The 19,060-nt window shown below is 45.2% G+C and overlaps 1 protein-coding gene across 1 annotated transcript in view; it reads left to right on the forward strand.

The window, feature by feature from the left end:
• Nucleotides 1–762: 762 nt before the first annotated feature.
• si:ch73-335l21.1 (insulin receptor substrate 1-B) overlaps nucleotides 763–19,060 on the forward strand; it is a 41,651-nt gene continuing 23,353 nt past the window's right edge. Inside the window, 4 exon segments of the mRNA XM_034136855.1 lie at nucleotides 763–1,626; nucleotides 11,220–11,521; nucleotides 11,959–12,945; nucleotides 12,947–15,143. Of these exon segments, the coding sequence (XP_033992746.1) occupies nucleotides 1,260–1,626; nucleotides 11,220–11,521; nucleotides 11,959–12,945; nucleotides 12,947–15,143 (3,853 nt within the window). The 5' untranslated portion in view covers nucleotides 763–1,259.

Here is a 19,060-nt window from a genome sequence, read left to right on the forward strand (position 1 = left end):
CTGTGGGAAATATTGCTTCTTGGTTGAGTGAACTTGTGGGGAAAAAACACACATTAATACATTGACGTTATAACAGCCCAAGAAAGTTTAAAAAAAAAACTCAAATGAAATGAAAATTGCAAAAAGTAAAATAAGTAAAAATAAATTACACAAGATATAAGATCACATACATGACTTCTCAAACAATTTGAAAATACACATGTGTAAAAGAAAAGTGTTTATATGAAAGCGTTACTAAATAGTGATTCAATTATAAAAGGATTAAAAGGTTATTTATTACTGGATGTCAGGTTGTGCTCACTTTTTGCATATTACAAAAAAATAAAGCTGTGTTTCACCACGTCGTCTGAAATTAAGTGAAATACAACAACACAAATATATGGTATTATACAGTATAAAAGTCACTTTAAAGGGTTTGAATAAGATTTAAGTTTCTTATTCTAATTATGTCAGAAAGCACCTGCATAAACACTTTCCCCATGGCAGTGAAGTAATTTAACCTGACCTATTTATATTTTCATTCAATCACTTTCAACTATTTATTCAGTGATTATTATTATTCTTTTATTCTATGAATTGGTTTATTATGTTTTACTCTTATACATTATATTACTGTAGAAATCTTCAGTATAGTTACTTTCAGTGATTTCATCTATCTGTCACAAATCCGGATTTGGAGCACAGGAATGCACGAATGAAACGGCGGGAGCTCTGCTGTCTGAGCTCGGGATCGGTCCATGAACGCACCGAGGACCCAGTATACTAGTACAGCGCTGAGTGACAGTCCTGCTGCTCCACGGTAGCTGCTCAACAGCAACAAGAAGACCGGAGCAGGACAGCAGGGGTGGGGGGACAGACACACAGAGGGAGACGCAGACAGACCGACAGGATGGACTCTGTGCTGTGTAATGTGCACTAAATGGGATTAAACCTCTTGGAGCAGCAGTAGTAGTAGTAGTAGTAGTAGTGGAGAGTAGGGGGAGCTGCGCGCCGAGCTGTGCCGCATGTGCTCGGCTGTGAGGAAAACTTGCACCGGCCGGACAGAAAAACACCAAGAAGAACAAGCTTGAAAAGGGGGGAACTAACCGCAACTGCAGCCCCCTGGTTCAGGTTCAACCGGCGGGACTATTAGTAGCAGCGATCCGACCCCAGCCTCCCCTCTTTCACATGCCTGCGTTGATGTGGGAGAGAGGGAGGGGAGCGGATGAATTATCACTCTAAACTTAAAAAATAGTTTTTTTTTTTAGGAGAGAAATAACATGATGTCGGTAGTTATGGAGAGCCAACAAGCGGGCGAGATCCAGAGCACCGAGGATGTGCGGAAGAGCGGCTATCTCCGCAAGCAGAAGTCCATGCACCGGCGGTACTTCGTCCTCCGCGCCGCTTCGGAGCGCGGCCCGGCCCGCCTGGAGTACTACGAGAGCGAGAAGAAATTCCGCGGCAAGGCCCCCGTCCCGAAGAAAGCACTGGCTCTGGAGACATGCTTCAACATAAACAAGCGGGCCGACTCCAAGAACAAGCACATGATAGTGCTCTACACCCGGGCCGAGAGCTTCGCCATCGCCGCGGAGAGCGAGGCGGACCAGGACGAGTGGTACCAGGCCATGGTGGAGCTGCAGTGCAAAAGTAAGTCACACACACACACACTCTCACACACACACTTAATACTGTATGAGGCTGTGCATGGAAGGAGAAACGTGGCAATGCCTGCAGAGCTGCACTGCAGATCCTGACATGTTTCATTCTTTGGATAGTGTGCTGGGGTTGTTTAAACAATCATTACAACTTGCCACGCCAAGTTTACATAGTTTACATAGTGTGTGACCTGAGCTGCACTCCCATTACCTTAGATTAGATGTAAAGGTGCTTTATACTTTTAGAACAGGTCCTAGGTGTCTGCATATGACCTCTGAGTGGAATGTGTGTACACATGTGCCTTTGAGCCTCACTGTGGAGCTCATCCTCCCCAGCAGTCCTTATCATGCTAGTGTCAGGCTAGATGTTTACTCCTAGACTTTTTAGGGTTTCTCTCTCTGTGGGCCTCATCTGTGTGCAAGCTTTCCCAACTCAAACACACCCTGCCCTCTTGTCTGGTTTGCATGCCCTGCTGACACTGCAATATTACATCAGGCATTGATCCCAGAGGAGCAGAGAAATGTCCCAAAAGTTGTGACACTGAAGCACATGTGCACCTGTCAACCTTAGTCCCTCATTTAACATTTAATTCCTGATTTGACTAGTACTACTATTAAGCAGCTTAACCTGTCTCTCTTTTGCATGCTAGCAATCTGCAATCAACTCACCCCCCTTTTTAAAAACACCCATATAGATTTTTTCCAAAACAGTGTATATCAGCCACTTGTGTCAACACAGCTGAGCAAAAAGTGGTGAGCAGGGCAATTTCATATCACCTGTTAGCCTCTGTGAGAGAGAGAGAGAGCAGACAGGCCTCAAAGGATACGGGTTCAAGGTGCACATGACATGACCTCCTCCCTCTGTTACATAAAACACCTGAGGAAAGGATATTGCATATTCTGATGTATTACCTAATCTTGTTTTTCATTTAAAATCAAGTGAGAGCAAGTTATTCCAAAGTAAACACGCATGGGGTTGATTTAGGGGCTCCAAAAAGTTGGGCTTCCCCCTCTAAATTGACTAAGATAAAAAAATGTATGCTGAATTACCTATTTTCAAGAAATATACGGACACATTTCTGCTACACACACAATTTTAAAGTGGTGCTTTTGCATGATTCCTTAAGGAGAAGCTCATTTTTACAGATTCTTTTGATTAAATCGATGTGTATAATTCGACTTAAATTTAGGAGAGCTCTTCCAGAAAGTTGCATAAGTGGAATCCAGTGTTGCCTCTGCAGATTTGGAATTGGTGTCAACGCTGCGCCTCCCCCTAGTTGCTCTAACACAACTGGCTCTGTGTGTTTGTGTGTGTGTTCCACCCACTCTTCCCAAGTATTTGTCGAGTTTCCGCGAGACGTTCGAGTGAATAGACAGATGTTGGGGCCTAGGGAATTGTGAGAAACTAACTCTCCAACCTTTTTTACACCCCCCTCCAAAAAAAAAAAAACTGTCTCCAAAGTGCAAGCAATCTAATCTACAAAGTGCTAATGTGTGTAAAGGTCAGCAGGTGAACGGTCTTCCAAGGGAAACATTCAATGGGCTTCCTCAAAATCACAACGATGCTTTCGCGGTCTTTGAAATTACAGGTCCGGTGTGATGCACTGCAACTACTCTTCTCCTTCTTTTGTCGCCTAAAGTGTTGGGTTCCTCTTGTAAATCACCCTACCTTGACAGTGACAAAGCGCTGCGGCCGAGCTGCTGTGCAAACCAGCTCGTTGGCAGGCATTTTCTTGTGGTATGTGCTGCAGTTCGCTCGCAGTTTCTCCTCTTATGAAAAAAAAAAACTAGGCCACACATGATCCAGGCTTGCATAGGAAGAGTTTCGTAAGAGGGGTAGGGTCATGCAGCCTAAACCTGCAGTGCGAAAATAGCTTAAACGCGCACACACACACACACACACATGCTGAACGGTGTCAGGATTCCTGACTGTAATAACCCTCCTCTGGTATGCGTAGCTCATACACGGTTTCAAGTCTTCGGTGCCTGTGTGTTGATGGAACCTCTACACCCCACCGCCTCGTCTTCAAACACGGTCACTCCAACTACTGTCGAGTGTTTGTCCCCCACTTATCCCAATGGGGAAACTGAAGAATTCACCGCCTTGCAGATTAAGAAAGGGCACTGAGCCAAGAGATGCTGCACCGTGTGTCCACATATTTTCCACTCCCTCTATTTGATACCTGCATATCAGCTCATAAAAAAAAAAGCTGGAATCATCAAGTCATGGGATGAAGATTGGAATCTTTGAGTCTCCACAGCAAGACGTTCCTCTGTTGTGAAAGCACAATAAATACTGTACCCGCCCAGGCTGCCATATAGTGCTCTGGGCCTGGGAAACCCACCTAAAGCAGCCCGGGAACCGTTCAATATTACCCAGCCTCCTCTCAAGCCTGTGGTAATTACACAAACACGAGCCAGCTGCCGTGCAGGCCGATATAAGGATCTCAGTTATTTGTTCAGCTGAGTCCAGTAAGACCCTTTCGGGCAGCGAGTACAGTATCAGGCTTGCGGGCAGCTATTTACTCAACTATTAGGAGTCAGTCGAGTGTGTAAAGGCTTAACCTCGATGGAACGGGCGGTGGCGTGGCCCACAGGCGACGATTGCCAGGAAAACTGTCCCGCAGCTCAGGCACCACCCCAGAATTGTTGTTGACCATTAACAATATGGCGGAGACAAACTTTGGACCCTAAACAAGGGAGAAACACCCATACGTGCAGAAAGGCTGCTTTTATTACAGCAGCCAAATTAAATCATGGCCGCAACAAATTGATCTACATTCATTTTGATAATGGTTTAATTGGGGCGGTTGTTTACCAAGAACATCTTTTGTGTTTTGTACATCTGATGGAAAAGACACACGTGATTCACCAAAATGATCAAAAAGATGAATCATCAGGGAAATAATTATTGTTTGCAGCTCCATAACAAGATGAAATGTTAGTTTTAGACAAACTAACTCTATCTGTTTGTCTTCAACTGAGATGCACAAAGGAAAAAAATGAATAAACCATTATTCGTTCAAACAATCATCGGCTTTAAGTGGTCATAAAACGGATCATAAATTGCAACCTTAACCAAGAGCACGTATATCTTCTCCGATGGAGGTTTGTTGACATCACAGCAGTACAGTAAATCCCTGGAATTTAGTTTTCCATGTTCAAAGCTCCCACAAAAATGACATCTGAGAAACAAGATCTGTTTCCAAATATAACAATATGGATATTCATGCTGATCCACAAACCTCAATGTGAGCAGTATTTCCTTCAAAGTCTTCAGTCAGATCTGTGATTATCATGATGTCGTTTTTGACACTCTTGTAAGTACCACTTACCAAATGCAGTAAATGGCACTGTTGCAAAACCCCTCAAATCTGAATTGATGTAGGCACATTGGAACAGTGTATAAAAAGTCTCGTTAGCAGACTGGAGTGGTTCTTATCCTGGATTGTTGTTCGGATGCCTCGACCAATGAGATATAGATCCCACCAGTGGTGAGCGATTTAAACGTTAAGCCGCGCTTAAGCACCGCTCATCTCCCTAATTAGGCGGTAATTATTGTCTCGAGGGTCAGCCGCTGGTGGCCCGGCAGATCCTGTGTGCTAACAAAGTCAGAAACGACACAGTCCCAGGAGGAAAACATGCAATCTGGAGTTCAGAAAATGATCTGTGGCCTAGGGCTGTGCAATTAATCGTATTTTAATCTCGATTACGATTTTGGCTTGCAACGATTACGAAAACAATGTAATCAAAATAAAACGATTATTATTTTTGTAAAAAAAAAAAAAATGTAATTATTATTATTTTTATTATTTTTTTAATTTTTTTTTTGGGTTTTTCAGTTGAATTATACTTAAAGTTCAGGGTAATCAACTGTTAAAAACATACTGTTCACATTTTTGTTTCAATAAATGGATGTTTTCAAAGTAAATGGATAATCGTTTTTAATAATCGTGATATCAATTATTGACCAAAATAATCGTGATTAGGATTTTTGCCATAATCGCACAGCCCTACTGTGGCCTTATTATTTTTAGCAAGTCTTCCCTTAACTCATATAGTCTTCCAATCCAGGCTCAAGAGTTGTGAGCTGCCACAAGTTATTTCCTCTGCATAAATAGTTTGCGCACATTAACACCCTGTAATTTCATGTAACACAACAAGCTGGCCAGCTCCGGCTTGTTTGTGATGCAGCGTCACAGAGAGACATTGTGAGTCTGAAATGGCCTTGAGCTTCACGTTTCCGCCGAGACAGCCCGTATATGAAGTGCTCCGGTTTGATCGACAGCATAACATGGCCAGGAGCCAGCAAGATCCATTTGGTCAATGAGTGCCCATATGTTGAGCAGGATAAAACCTTGGGGCTTTTAAATGCATGGTAACCTTTTATAGCGAGCCGTATTGATTGCTGTCGGTTGATACTGGACCATTACCTCTGTCATAGTGGAGGTCAGCGAGTTCATGAGCTGGGTTTTATCAGACTCACGGCGAAAGCATTAGAAAAGACACATGGGTGAAAACCGTCCTCATTATCTGGCTTGCTACTCCTCCGGGGGATACAATGCAAGATAGTGCGTTGATTACTGTACTGTAACACCAGTGCCTCCCGAGATGTAGCATGCATCCTGTCAATCCCATTTATCTCAAATGCCAAACGTAAGAACATACACTTTTGAAATGTAAGAGGACCCTTTTTGTGTTTTGAATGAAAATCCAGAAGTTTTCCAGTAAAACAAGGCAACGGACGGTGGTTTGAAACATTTGTTTTTTACATCTTAACTCTGAGGAATGTATACAGGGTATTGAAGAGTTGGAGTTTCTTATTTCCTTTGGACGCACACTCTGTCCTAGTAAAACATCCATACAGTCCTCATAGATTATATATCAAATATATATCATATATCCTTTTTCTTCAGAATTTCAAAGCAAGCAAGGCGTGGAATTGATTTTAGCATGACCCTAGGCATAGTTATTATTAAGTATGGCTAGGCAGATAGTGTCTAAATGTGTACAGTAACAGTATATACAACTGCATAAGGGTACATGGGCAAGTGCTCCTATTCTAGTATGTGTACATGTATAGGAATAGTATCGATGTGCAACTGTATATTTCAACATTTAAGTTCCCTCAATTACTGTTCTTTTGTGTTCTTACATAAGATACTTTATGTTGAAACAGAAAGTTGGAGAGGCCGCTCTCCGAGAAGACCAGAACGAATTTCTGAATGATTTAATTCCCAAATTCAATTGAACTGCTTTGGAAGATTTGTGCAAGGAGAATCTTACTTGACAGTTTTTCAAAGCCACTTCTTGTTTAAAAAAAGGCGTACTATTTTGGAAGTGAAGTTCCTCAAAACACATTTGCAGTTAACTTGAGGCCTCTTTGCTTGTTCTGAGTCTACAGATACATTTTTGTTTACTTTCTCTGAGCCAGACTCGCCAGCAAAGTTCAAGATGGCTGCCAGTTTTGGTGATTTTGCGAGAGCTGCACTTTCATGGAGCTTTTTCATGCGTCTTGTCTAGGGACAGCAAACCTTGGATGCGTCACCGATAATTTCATGCTCTTATGTGTGTGTGTGTGTGTGTGTGTGTCAAACAGGAACCACATGTGAAATGAACCTCAGGCAGATGCTGGTGTCGGGGAGGCATTGCGTCCCCGAGTGTGGGCCCAGATAGGGGGATTACAGATGGTAGAGACTGATGAAAAGATAGGAAGTTGAGGAGTTTAAAAAGAGGAAAATGGGCACACATGGGAGCAACAGATTAGCCCAACTGCTTTTAACTGCAGGGTGGCTCACTTTTTTTTCCCTCTACCACATGCATGTGAAGACAAAAAGTCCACAGCTGTCTCCTATCTGGTAACCTGGTATGGCAGCGGTGGGGGTGATGTAAGGGGGCACAGTGGCTAAGATGGGGGGGAAGAAAATTGGGTTTTATCCCTCAGACGTTTTGCTTTGCGGTGTTATGGCGCAGCACAGCATGCTAGGGCAATGAGGTCAGAAAAGTTGAAACAGAACCTGAGAGCCAGACGGTTCATTGCCAGAGTAGTTTCCCTGATTTACAGGCTGCATTAGCTAACTAAGAAGAGGGATTTTATTATGAATTTTGCAATACATTTCAATTCCTCAAAGTCTTTTATTTCCCCAAGCAAATCTGAATCGGTTTCTTTACAGAAAGGGATTAAACACAGAAATGGGAGGATGGATACATGGATGTATAATACAAAACCTACATTGACACGTGTCTAAAGTAGCTAATACTTTGGTATTGTTTTAGTATCTAAATGTTAGCTTATTTGGATTTTTAAACTTCATCTTGAATAACTACAATCCCACCCAGTGTTAAAATAACAAAAACCCTTATCCTGTTCTTGCTGATACAACCCACAGGGCCCCCACTACCCTTATGGAAGACCTACTTTCTTAGATTGTATGTGATATCCATAACAATAATCAGTCTGTCTCTCAGGGAGGAGCAGTCGATATCCCAGCAGGCATCTGGTAGCCCCGGGGGTAAATATCACCGCCCTCAACAACACACATACTTCCCTAAAACATGATAAAAAGTCGACGGCATGAAACTCCCACGTACAGTAACATCCCAGTTTTTTAAAAATTAGGTTAGATTATGTCCTCTTTTTTTACATATGTTCTCAAGGGAGGCAGCTTGAGCGTAGCAAATATATACGGCATGAATAGAGGGCAGTGTTGGTCGTGTAGGTTACCATTCGCGAGGCGCACGGAGACTGAAAGTTTCATGTGTGGTCGTGGCGAAAGTGGAGTAAACAGCCGATGCATGAATAAGCCAGTGTAAGTTGTTTTCAGGTTGCTAAAACGGGAAAACAACTTTGGAATAAGTCACCTTTAATGAACTCTTTGACCTGATATACTCGCGTATTCAAGGTTGTTTGAAGGGCGCTCGACTGTTTTCCCCACACGCATCGCCCTTATTCAACCAGCAAGCTCGACGCAGATGCTTTATTACCTCCCGTTGCGTTTGCTTTCATGTTCTTCAGTCCGTGGATTCATCACCTGCTCAGGGGAATTGTGTGTGTGTGTGTGTTGTTTCTGAGGGTTGTCCTATTGCGGTGGCAAACGCTGCCCTGTTGATAAACCTCTTCGTGCTAAGAGGAGGGGGGAAAAAGTACAACGCTCTAAACAACCACATCCGCTGAGCACCACGCTGACATGCAGGTCCCCCGGAGCACAGCCAGCAGCGATCTATAATTCATACGGCTCCATGTAGGATCAACCATAGCTTTATGTAACCATGAAGAAAGGTCTGTGATCCGTTCAATAGGGGGAATTCACTCTGCACCCCCTGTAGGAGTCTGGGAAAAGCTCTTGAAGGTTTTCAGTGCTTCCCTCAATAAGTGCGTGCAGCCTGAGTGGCCCTGAGATCAAGGGGTGTGTGTTGGTGTAGTGATGTCAAGGGCACAGCTACAGTTTAAGACTTGACTGTACTCAAAACAAACAAGGCACTTTTGCTCTCCTAAAGACACGTTAAACGGCTCTTGAACAGGAATGCTGCACCGCATTCGAAGTCTCAAGAAACGGAGGCCTAGAAAGTTTAATTTGAGAAGAAATAAAGCCTGTGATTATATGTTATAATCCAAGCCATACTAAAATGAACTTTCCCTCCTTTGAGATTCTTTTTAAAGGACATTCTTTCCCACTGATATCTCTTTGCAATATATGTTCCCTCGATCCCCACTGAAAAATCCCCAAACCATCCCTTCCTGTAAATCTAAATCGAGAAGGCAAACGGGGCTCCTTGCACACAGGGAGAAGCAGTGCATGAAACAGCCATGCATGGCCTTGAGTGAGTCATCTAATATAGGGGGAGTGCCTCCACACACACACACACACACACACACACACAGCCACACACACACAGCCACATAGCCACAGCCTCCACGGTTTTCAACAAAACATCTATTCTAAGTCTCTTTCAAGTTGCGATCCTTCAATTTTGGGGAAGCGAACCGAAGGAAGACACGTCAGACTTCCCCCCCCCCCTACTTTTGCAATAAGTACAAATGTTTCTTGGAGAATGTTTGTCACAGTGGAAGATCTGCGTATTTTATATGGCCTCCACTGTGCATGCTTCTTGTCTACATATGGTTGCCATTGTAGGATTTGCAGCATGGGAAAGGAAGAACAAACGCATGCAGACACACAATCATACTGCGTTTGTAATTCAGTCAGGGTGCACTGTGATTAGCATAATTGGGCCCAAAATGATTGCTTAATTTAGAATATCACTCACTTTTTGTGAACATATACGATTCGTCACTCAGTAACTTGTCAAAAATAAGTCATCAATATTTCAATTTGCCAGATGTGAGTTTGAATAAAGCAGGTGCTCATTATTGTACAAAGAACATCTTGTTCCTGTGAAGGCATCATTATGGAGTTTATTTTCCGCAGGCTTTTCACAACGTTGATTGATTGTTATAAACTTGTATCATGTTCAGACATACCCAACCTGGCATACCGACAGTTTCTCAGAAAATGTGGTGCACAGTGGGAAAGGGACTATGTTTAGAAAACAATTTTAGGGTGGATCCTTGAAGAAAAATAATGATTCTATCACATTGCATCATGGCATGCGTGTAATCCTGGGTCTTTGAGCGAACACATGTGAGGTTCCTTGTAGCAGCAAGTTAAAGAGCTTAGAGGTAAATCTGTGATATATTCAGAGGCGGTGTCAATAGCTGCCAACAATGAGGTGCACAGCATGCAAGTATTAAGGTAATTTTCTGGGTGCCTGCTTGAGATCTGTGAATAATAAGGTGACTTAAAACACAAAACAGCGGCTAAGTGTTGTAGTAAGTAAGTCTTTTGTTTGGCTACTACCAGCCCCGGATCAAATCTCACCAAGAGCTTTCTCTCCTGCATTTCCTCGCCTCAGTAATTCACTACTGTCTGAATACAGAAACACAAAGGGTGAATAGGCTGCTTGTTCTCCCACTAAAAGACACAAGATTTTATTAGTTTGCAAAGCCAGTTTTATTGTCGGTACAGCAGCTCTTGAAAAAGGATTTTGAGGAGCTTATTAAGTGCTCTGCTCTTAGGTTTCTTGGCATTGTTTGCTTAGGATTTGGAGAAGATTCTCTTATTAAGCATTTTCCAAGTTACGTTTTTTTCCACAACGGTTGCTCTCCTTACAAAGTCATCATTTTTGTGAGTGGCTTTAGTTGTCAACAGTTTCATTTTTCAACGCTGGTACCTGAGCTAGTGTGTTAGGATGTGTGTGTGTGTGTGTGTGAAGCTGACAAATGAGACCCCAGGTATGGAGCCTGCAGGTATGGTTTCACAAGCTCCTGCATGCTCTGTATAAAAACTCAGATCTGGTTTAAAAAATCTGTGAAAAGCATAATATCAGCAGAGCTTACATAATAAAGGCTCCTGGCCCTCCACCAAAAGGTAAATAGTGGCGGGTTCACTTTGTTCACAGATGCTCGAAGGTCACGTCGGTGTTTAACTGTAGCCAGTGTTCCTCATCCTCCATAACAATGTATTACCTTCTGTTTTTTTCCTATCAAGTCTTTTGACCTCTTATTTCTTTTCTGTTTCTTTTAAGGTAAGAACCACACTGACAGCGAAGAAGGTGGGGACTATGGCATACCCAATCCTGGGCCTGCATTCAAAGAGGTGTGGCAGGTGAAGGTGTGGCCCAAAGGCCTGGGTCAAGCCAAGAACTTGGTGGGCATCTACCGCCTTTGCCTGACTGACAAGACGGTCAACTTTGTCAAGCTCAACTCGGATGCTGCTGCCGTCGTGCTGCAGCTGATGAACGTCCGGCGCTGCGGCCATTCAGAAAACTTCTTCTTCGTGGAGGTGGGAAGATCTGCCGTGACAGGCCCGGGCGAGTTCTGGATGCAGGTGAGCCTGTCATTTTACAGTCCCCTTTATGTTGAGAGTTGCACCCTCCAATCCCACATATGTTAAAAAGCCTATAATCAGTCAGAGAAGCCATAAAATTACTCACGCTAGGGTTAAAGTTCATGTAAACCTATTATGCCCCTATTCATAAAGGTAGTTTCTTGACTGTAACTTAGGGTGGAAAAGATTCAAACTCATTATTTAACCAATTCAACTGCACAAAAATGTAGCTAATCTTTCCTGATTTTAAATATACAAACTAACGCCATTTTTATTTAAATCCACACATGATTTTCCATGAGTTTCAAAAACGGTAACATTTCCAAATGTCATTCATTGGTCTGATTTGGAACCAATAATAAAATAAAGTTACAAACAAATGTATCAGAATGATATGTTTTCATTTTCTGAGAGTTTTCTTTTGTCTCATGTCTTAGGTGGATGACTCTGTTGTGGCGCAGAACATGCATGAAACCTTGTTGGAGGCCATGAAGGCACTAAGCGAGGAATTCCGCCAACGCAGCAAGTCTCAGTCGAACTCCGGTCCTGGAGGAGGTGCTACTGCTTCTAACCCCATCAGTGTTCCCTCCCGCCGCCATCATCCGAACCCTCCTCCCAGCCAGGTGGGCTTCACCCGCCGACCCCGAACGGAGCCTCCAGGAGGAGCTAACAACGGAGCAGGGGTCAACAGTGCCAATGCCTCTCCCACCCCACGGCATACCTTTCCGAGATCTCGCACTGCTAGCGATGGTGGGAAAGTTGATGATGGTATGACTGGGAACATCCCGCTCCCAGGGCCATGCTCCAGCCCCTCCACCAATGGCTCCTGCTCCACCACCCCAATCCTCAGGTCAAAGTCAGCCCGTTCAGTTCCGAACACTGCTGCTAAAACCCCTCTTGGTTTGATGCGTTCCATCTCCACCCCGGCGCCCTCCCCAGCCCCGAGCCTCTCCTCTAGCTCTGGGCACGGCTCTGAGTTTGGATGCGTGACGTCTGCTGGTGCCGGTCCGGGGTCTGGCGCCTACAGTCGAGTCCCCTCCCATCGGGCCTCTGTCTCGGGCTCACCCAGTGACTATGGCTCCTCAGACGAGTACTGCTCGAGTCCTGGGGATCCCTCTCACCTTCCCTCCCCGAGCCTCCCCGGAAGCTCTGTTGGTAGCACCGGCAGCCAGTCCATTGGTGATGAGGGATCCAACTATATCCTGATGGGCCAACGAAGTGGTGGTGGTGGCGGTGGTGGTAGCAGCAGTAACCAAGGGAGCTTGACGTCCAGTTCTCTACCAGCACCAGGAACCCCTGTCTGTGGCTCCCAGCCCCAGACCAAGAGAGTGCTGCGCCGCTCCTCCAGCCGCGAATGTGAAGTTGAACGTAGGCTGCTGAGCAAGCGAGCTTCGTTGCCACCGATGGCCCTGGAGAAGTTGGCCCCCCCGCCAGCGCAGAGCCGAGGAGCCGGCAGACGAAGATTCGGCCGATTACGCCATCATGTCAAGGAGCACCAGCCGCGAGTCATTTGCTTCTACCTCCTCCTCCATACAGAGGGAATCTGTCATGGGTGCTGGGTCAGTTGGGGGAGGAGGAGGGTACTTGGATGTAGCTGGTGAGTTTAAAAGTGAAGTGGCGGGAGCAAGTGGTAGTGTAGATATAGGTGTGGACAATGGGTATATGTCAATGCTGCCAGGCGTCACTCACCCTCCAGCATCCCCGTCCCAATCGTTGGCCGTCTCAGTCCCGGACTCAGATTCCAAACCTGCCGACGACTACATGGCCATGACCCCTAACAACAGTGTGTCGCCACCACAGCAGATCCGGCCTCCACCAGCGTCTGACGGCTACATGATAATGTCCCCCAATAGCAGCTGCTCCCCGGACCAGCGTGGAGGTCTCTCTGGAGGCGCCTGGATGGGCAGCGGAAGTGCAGACAGCAGGGCAGGCAGTGACTACATGAATATGTCTCCAATAAGTGCACGTTCCGTAAACGGCAGTCCCCCACCTCCTGAGCACACCGGTCATTTGGAGACCAGTTCTCAACAGCCAGCCCCTAAGATGGTGTATTCTTACTATTCCCTTCCCCGCTCATACAAACACAACCCCTCTGCCGGACACTTTGACGATGGGCCTGGACGAGGCAGAAGGCCCAATGGGAGTTGCAGTAGGGGAATGGGCGGAGGTAGGACTATGGGAGGGCGTCAGGAGCAAACGGCAGCGGGAAATTCAGTGGTTGGGCGCCATCTGTCACTCTCCTCTTCCTCATACTCCTCCAGCTCAGCCAGCAGCGAGAGCCTCGGGGAGGGCGAGGACCGAGCCTCCCAGGCAATGAGCATGGCCGGGGGCACTCAGTCCAAAGATTGTGGTAAGCTCCAGCAAAGACGAGGCACTGGTGGATTGTCCAAGCAGGGTAGCCAAGGTAGGAACAGACCAGTGAGCCTGTTTGTCGATGTTTCCAAGGCGAATACCCTTCCCAGGGTCCGTGAGAACCCGCTGCCCCCGGAACCGAAGAGCCCTGGGGAGTACGTTAGCATTGAGTTTAAGGGGGAAAAGAGCAGCCAGACTGGGGTCGGAGGAGGGCGAGGCCGGGGTCTCAGGCACGGCTTATCACTGCCTCATGGCTCAAGCAGCAAGCATCCTCAACATAGGCCATCTTCCTGCTTAGGGAATTTTATCCCCCTCTCCCGTAGCCCCTCTTCCCCCATCACTCCCCCATCTGCCTCCGAGTATGTCAACATGGACTTGGGGCCTTCTCCATGCCCCTCACCTCTCTCCCTTGCTCCACTAGTTTTCCACACTTTCCACACCCCTCCTACACCACCAACACATGCCCCTAAATCCTGCGATGGGGGGACTACTAGCCCTCGTGAAGAGGGGGCGCAAGTAGCTGAAGTAGCCCCTCTTAGGAAAAGCAGGGAAAGTGTCCCATCATTGTCTGAGTCTCAATCCCCAACTTCCTGTGGAGACTACACAGAGATGGCCTTCAGCTTAAATAGCAACACTGTCCCAAGGTCATCATCCAGTGTTTCCCCGAAAGCCCCTTCTCCCACCAGGACTGATCCTTCAGTCCAACTGCTATCCAGGGGTCTGGACTTCCCCTTAGCCAAGCCCGGACCCAACCCAGACCACGGGGCTAAAGTTATCCGAGCCGACCCCGCAGGACGCAGACGCCACTGCTCAGAAACCTTCCTCGCTGCACCGTCCCTCCCCACCTCTACCTCCTCTTCCTCCACTGCCTCCCTCTTCCCAGAACATGCCCAAGCTGTGGCTCGTCGGCTGGGCTTTGAAAGCATGCTGTGGGGGAACGGTGCTGTGACGGAGAACCCCCCTCAGTTCGCCCTCCCTGGACAGCAGTCCCTTCCCACAAACACTCAGAATTCGTCCACAGAGCAAGGCCTTAATTACATAGACTTGGACTTGGCCAACAAAGAGGGCCCCCATTTGGGCCTGGATGGACCCTCAGGTAGCCAGGCCCCATCTCGCCTTTTCTCTGCACTGGGTGGAGGGTCTGGTGTTGGGGTAGCGGGAGCGGCAGCCGGCAGCAACAGCAACTCAGCGCTCAACACTTACGCCAGCATCGACTTCTACAAATCAGAGGAGCTGCGAACCCATCAGAATGGAAACAAGGAAGGAACTGGTAAGTGGTCGCCTTTTATTCTGTTAAAACACACTTTTCTTTTCCCTTCCTACCTGCGCTCTGTGACATTATTCATATAGACATACAATACACGTTCTAGATAATCCAATGAAGCATAGCCTCCCTTTCCATCCGTGCATGTAATCATACTATACCTGGCGCCATATTAGAATGTTGACACCAGCCTGATTTGACTGTCTGCATAATGGACAATATGATATATAGTTTGGCTGCTCTGGCATTTCATAAACACATTTCCTTCTCTAGAGCTTGGGTGTACTGCTTAAAGCATAAGCAAACATGTTTGCCTTATATGACATCCTATTAGAATATCAATATTCTGGATATGACTATCGATCCGTTGAGGCTTCCTTTCTGTGTTTTAGATGTCAATTCAGTAGACGTTTGATATATGATGAGTAGAAGAATCCTTCTGTTTCTGATGAGCCGTTCATTGAGTAAACCTGTCGCTAACAACTCACCACGGTTCTACTCTGAGCAAAGGAAACCATTCAGAACAACCATTGAAGCGTTCACCCCAAATTCAATTAAGTTGACCTTTGACCCTTTTGTCTGTTGACCTGTTAACCTAAGATCCTCTAATGTGACACGAATAGAAGAAATAGAGGAGAAAATGATTCAGATTTTGTGAGTTTCCAGAACCTTTTTAATCTTAAATGATGACGATGTTATGAGGGAACGTATGCACGCTTTCAGTTAAGTTGCTATAATGTTGTTTACTTTGATTTGTATATTGCTTAATCGGAGCTGAAAGCTGTGGTTTTTAGTTTGGCTGACTGCAGGGCTTTTCTGTCTTGTGGTCACATATTGGATTTGCATTCACGACAACGTTCAATAAGGCCAGATGATGAATTCTCATTGTACTTCAATTTTTCCCTACTGTGTCGGGGTAATTCTCCCTAGCTGTGGGGGACCACGGCAGCTAAACAATGCCTCAACTAGGTCACTGTGAGACGTTTCCACACAGAAAAACATTCTCTTTGAGCCACTGTCTGCACTTAATTGACCCGCTTGGAAAATAGACGCCTGCAGTTTAAGCAGATAGACCGGCTTTTAAATGGAGATGTGGATTTATATGCATCGGTAAAACACTCTTACTTAAACACCTTCCACAGTGGGGCTCTTCTTCTCTGATGAATGCATCCTGCCAAGCCTTGTTGTTTATGTAGCGCTGCTAGCTTCCACATGATTTGTACCGAAGCTCGTGTCAGACCTAAACCTCATGGGTTTCTGTGGCAAACATTTCATAGACGCGCTCCCACAGTTGGATATGATGAAGAATCGGAGGCATTGCAAGCATTAATCAGGGGGATCTTGCAGAGAGTGCAGCAAGGCTTAGTTCAACAGTTGGTTTTCATATTTCACATGTGGAAATGGCTGCATCCATACATCGCCGTGTTGGATTTATTAGGACGTAGGGGCCATGTAGGTGGAAACGGGCCGTGCTGCTGGGTGTATTTTAAATATAAAAGCTAGCGGGCTACCACAGTGGGACCATATGGGCTCTCGCTGCGGAGTATGTCAGCGGGGCAGCGTGGGGGAGAATGTTACACATTGGCTGTGAATGTTGAGATGGGGCCAGTGTTTCACTCGCACAGCTCTCAAATGCCTCTGTACAGTGTTCCCCCCTCCTTTCATCCCCCCCCCCCCATACCGCCTCCCCCTCTTTCCTCCTCCAATAAATGATCCTTTTGTTCGAGTGTTTTGCCGTGGCGGGCCCCAGCAGGGCTGAGCCCCAAGACTAAGGGGACTCTCCTGGAACCATTTTTACTCTTGCAGCCTATCATTGCATCACGCACTTATGCTACAATCTTTGTCCCCATCCGAAGTCCTCTCTGACAGATTTTTTAAATTCCTACCCTCCCTTCTGTTCACTACACACTTTTTTTTTTCTCACAAAAGTCTCTCGTCTTCACACCCTTCGTCCTCCTTCCTTTTCACATTGTGTTTCACTTGCAGAGACACTTATAATACGTTCTCCTTTTGCTATAGAGCAAAACCGCAAATGAAAAAAACACAGAGATGTTACATGGCAACCGCCTGTCCGTCACGCAGAATACGGTTTACAGTCTTGTCTGAGTCGATCCCGTGAGCTGTTTTAAGAGTTCTGATCTTCCGTAATTACAGGGATTTTTTTCCGCCAACAGGACCCAGCATGCATCTGAAAATAGTGTGTGTATGTCTTAGGGCTGCATTCTTTTGGCACTGAGGGCCAAAAGGCTAAATTTGAACATCGGTAGTGGGGCACGTGCCAGAAACAATCCTATTCGACAGCGGTTATGTAATGTGTAAAAACAACCTCTCCATTTACATAATGAGCAAAAGCAGTGTGATCTATTTCACTCCAGATTACATCTTTTAGACATAAAATGAAATAGAAAGAGGCTCTGTGTTTTTGTGTGGAATGTATGAGTGTCTGCTTTTTGTGAAGTTCAACCAGAGTGTGAGAGACAGTGATCTGGGTATTCCACCCTGTGTGTTGTTTCCCACACATTGCCTGAGTGTTGTGACCTTAAAAAAGAACGGAGTGTAACATTAGTTCAGGAAATGTGAAGGATTTTTTGGGGACAACATGTTAATTAGATTAAATCATCCTTCATTCCCATAATATCCTCCTGTAGAATCATGTGAGGGAAGTTTATTATCCACGCCTCCAGCCGTCCTTTTTGCTTCTCTTCTTCACCATCTGGAGGAGGCTGTGTGTGTGCAAGTCTCTAAATAACCTGTCGCTCTTTTGAAAATGTTTCCGAGGGACAGCCCTGGATTTGGAAACATTGTTGTTGTTCACAGAAGCGGGACTGTTTACATTTGTTTACATTTGTTTACAGTCGGCTAATTGGGCAAAAGTCATGCATTAGTGACCAACTAGATCAGTATCTGCAGCGTGTCTGTGGCTCAGAAAGAAAAACAATGTGCATAGATTCTTTCTTGCGGGCAATATCGTGTAGTTTTGGAAGACATTAAGAGAAGTTAGTTGGATTTAACTCCAAGTAATTGACTTTTGTAAAACTGTTCTGGTCTCAAAACCACTGTACATGTTTAAGCTGAATGTAAATGCATTGGAAATGTAAATTAAGCCCAAAATATAGACTTAAATTCTCCTTCATTTTTATTCACTATTAATAATGAAAACAAAATAAGATCCCAGCAATAAACCAGATCAATCAATTATTATTATTATTATTATTATTGATATAAAGACTTGAGTCAATTTTATCCATAAAGGGAAAATAAGACCCAAGGTGTAATAAATCAGAACCCTCCTTCAATTCTTTAATTATGTTTAAACCATTAAACTGACTATTTCATATGTAAGACTGTATCCAAGCTTCTAAAATACACACATTCCTCTGCACCAAACACACAGCTTTGCTTATGCATCCGACAGACCTTTAGTGCTGGGTGTGTAATCTAGGTTAGACTAACGGCACTAGTAGTGTTATGTAAAATAACCACGTGGACGGGACATGACCCCGGATAGAGTGAGACTCAGGGCACTGTGTGTGTGTGTGTGTGTCTGTTGTGCTTTTTAACGTGGTTTGTGTAATGTGCAGCAGGCAGACTGAGCGTGCTCTGTGCTGTTAGGCTCTCCGCTCATATTTATGCAGAGTGTAAACGCACACAGATGTGGAGCCAAAACAGTGAACATGTGGAGGACAAAACCAAGGTCAAGATTGGGCTTTTAACAGTGAATTGCCTTATTTCTTTGTTTATTACTGAATTATCATTTCAAAATGAGCATTTTATTCATTAAGTGTGACCCTGTGAGATCAGGGAAACAAAGCCAGCGGCTATGTATTTAGGTAAAGCTAGATAATGTTTCCTTATTCCAGGTTTTAAAGGCTTATTAGCCCCCAGGCTTTTGTATTTAACTCTTCACTTATTGACTCAGGACA

This window comes from Trematomus bernacchii, unplaced genomic scaffold, assembly GCF_902827165.1.
Source record: "Trematomus bernacchii unplaced genomic scaffold, fTreBer1.1, whole genome shotgun sequence".
Lineage (NCBI taxonomy): Eukaryota > Metazoa > Chordata > Actinopteri > Perciformes > Nototheniidae > Trematomus > Trematomus bernacchii.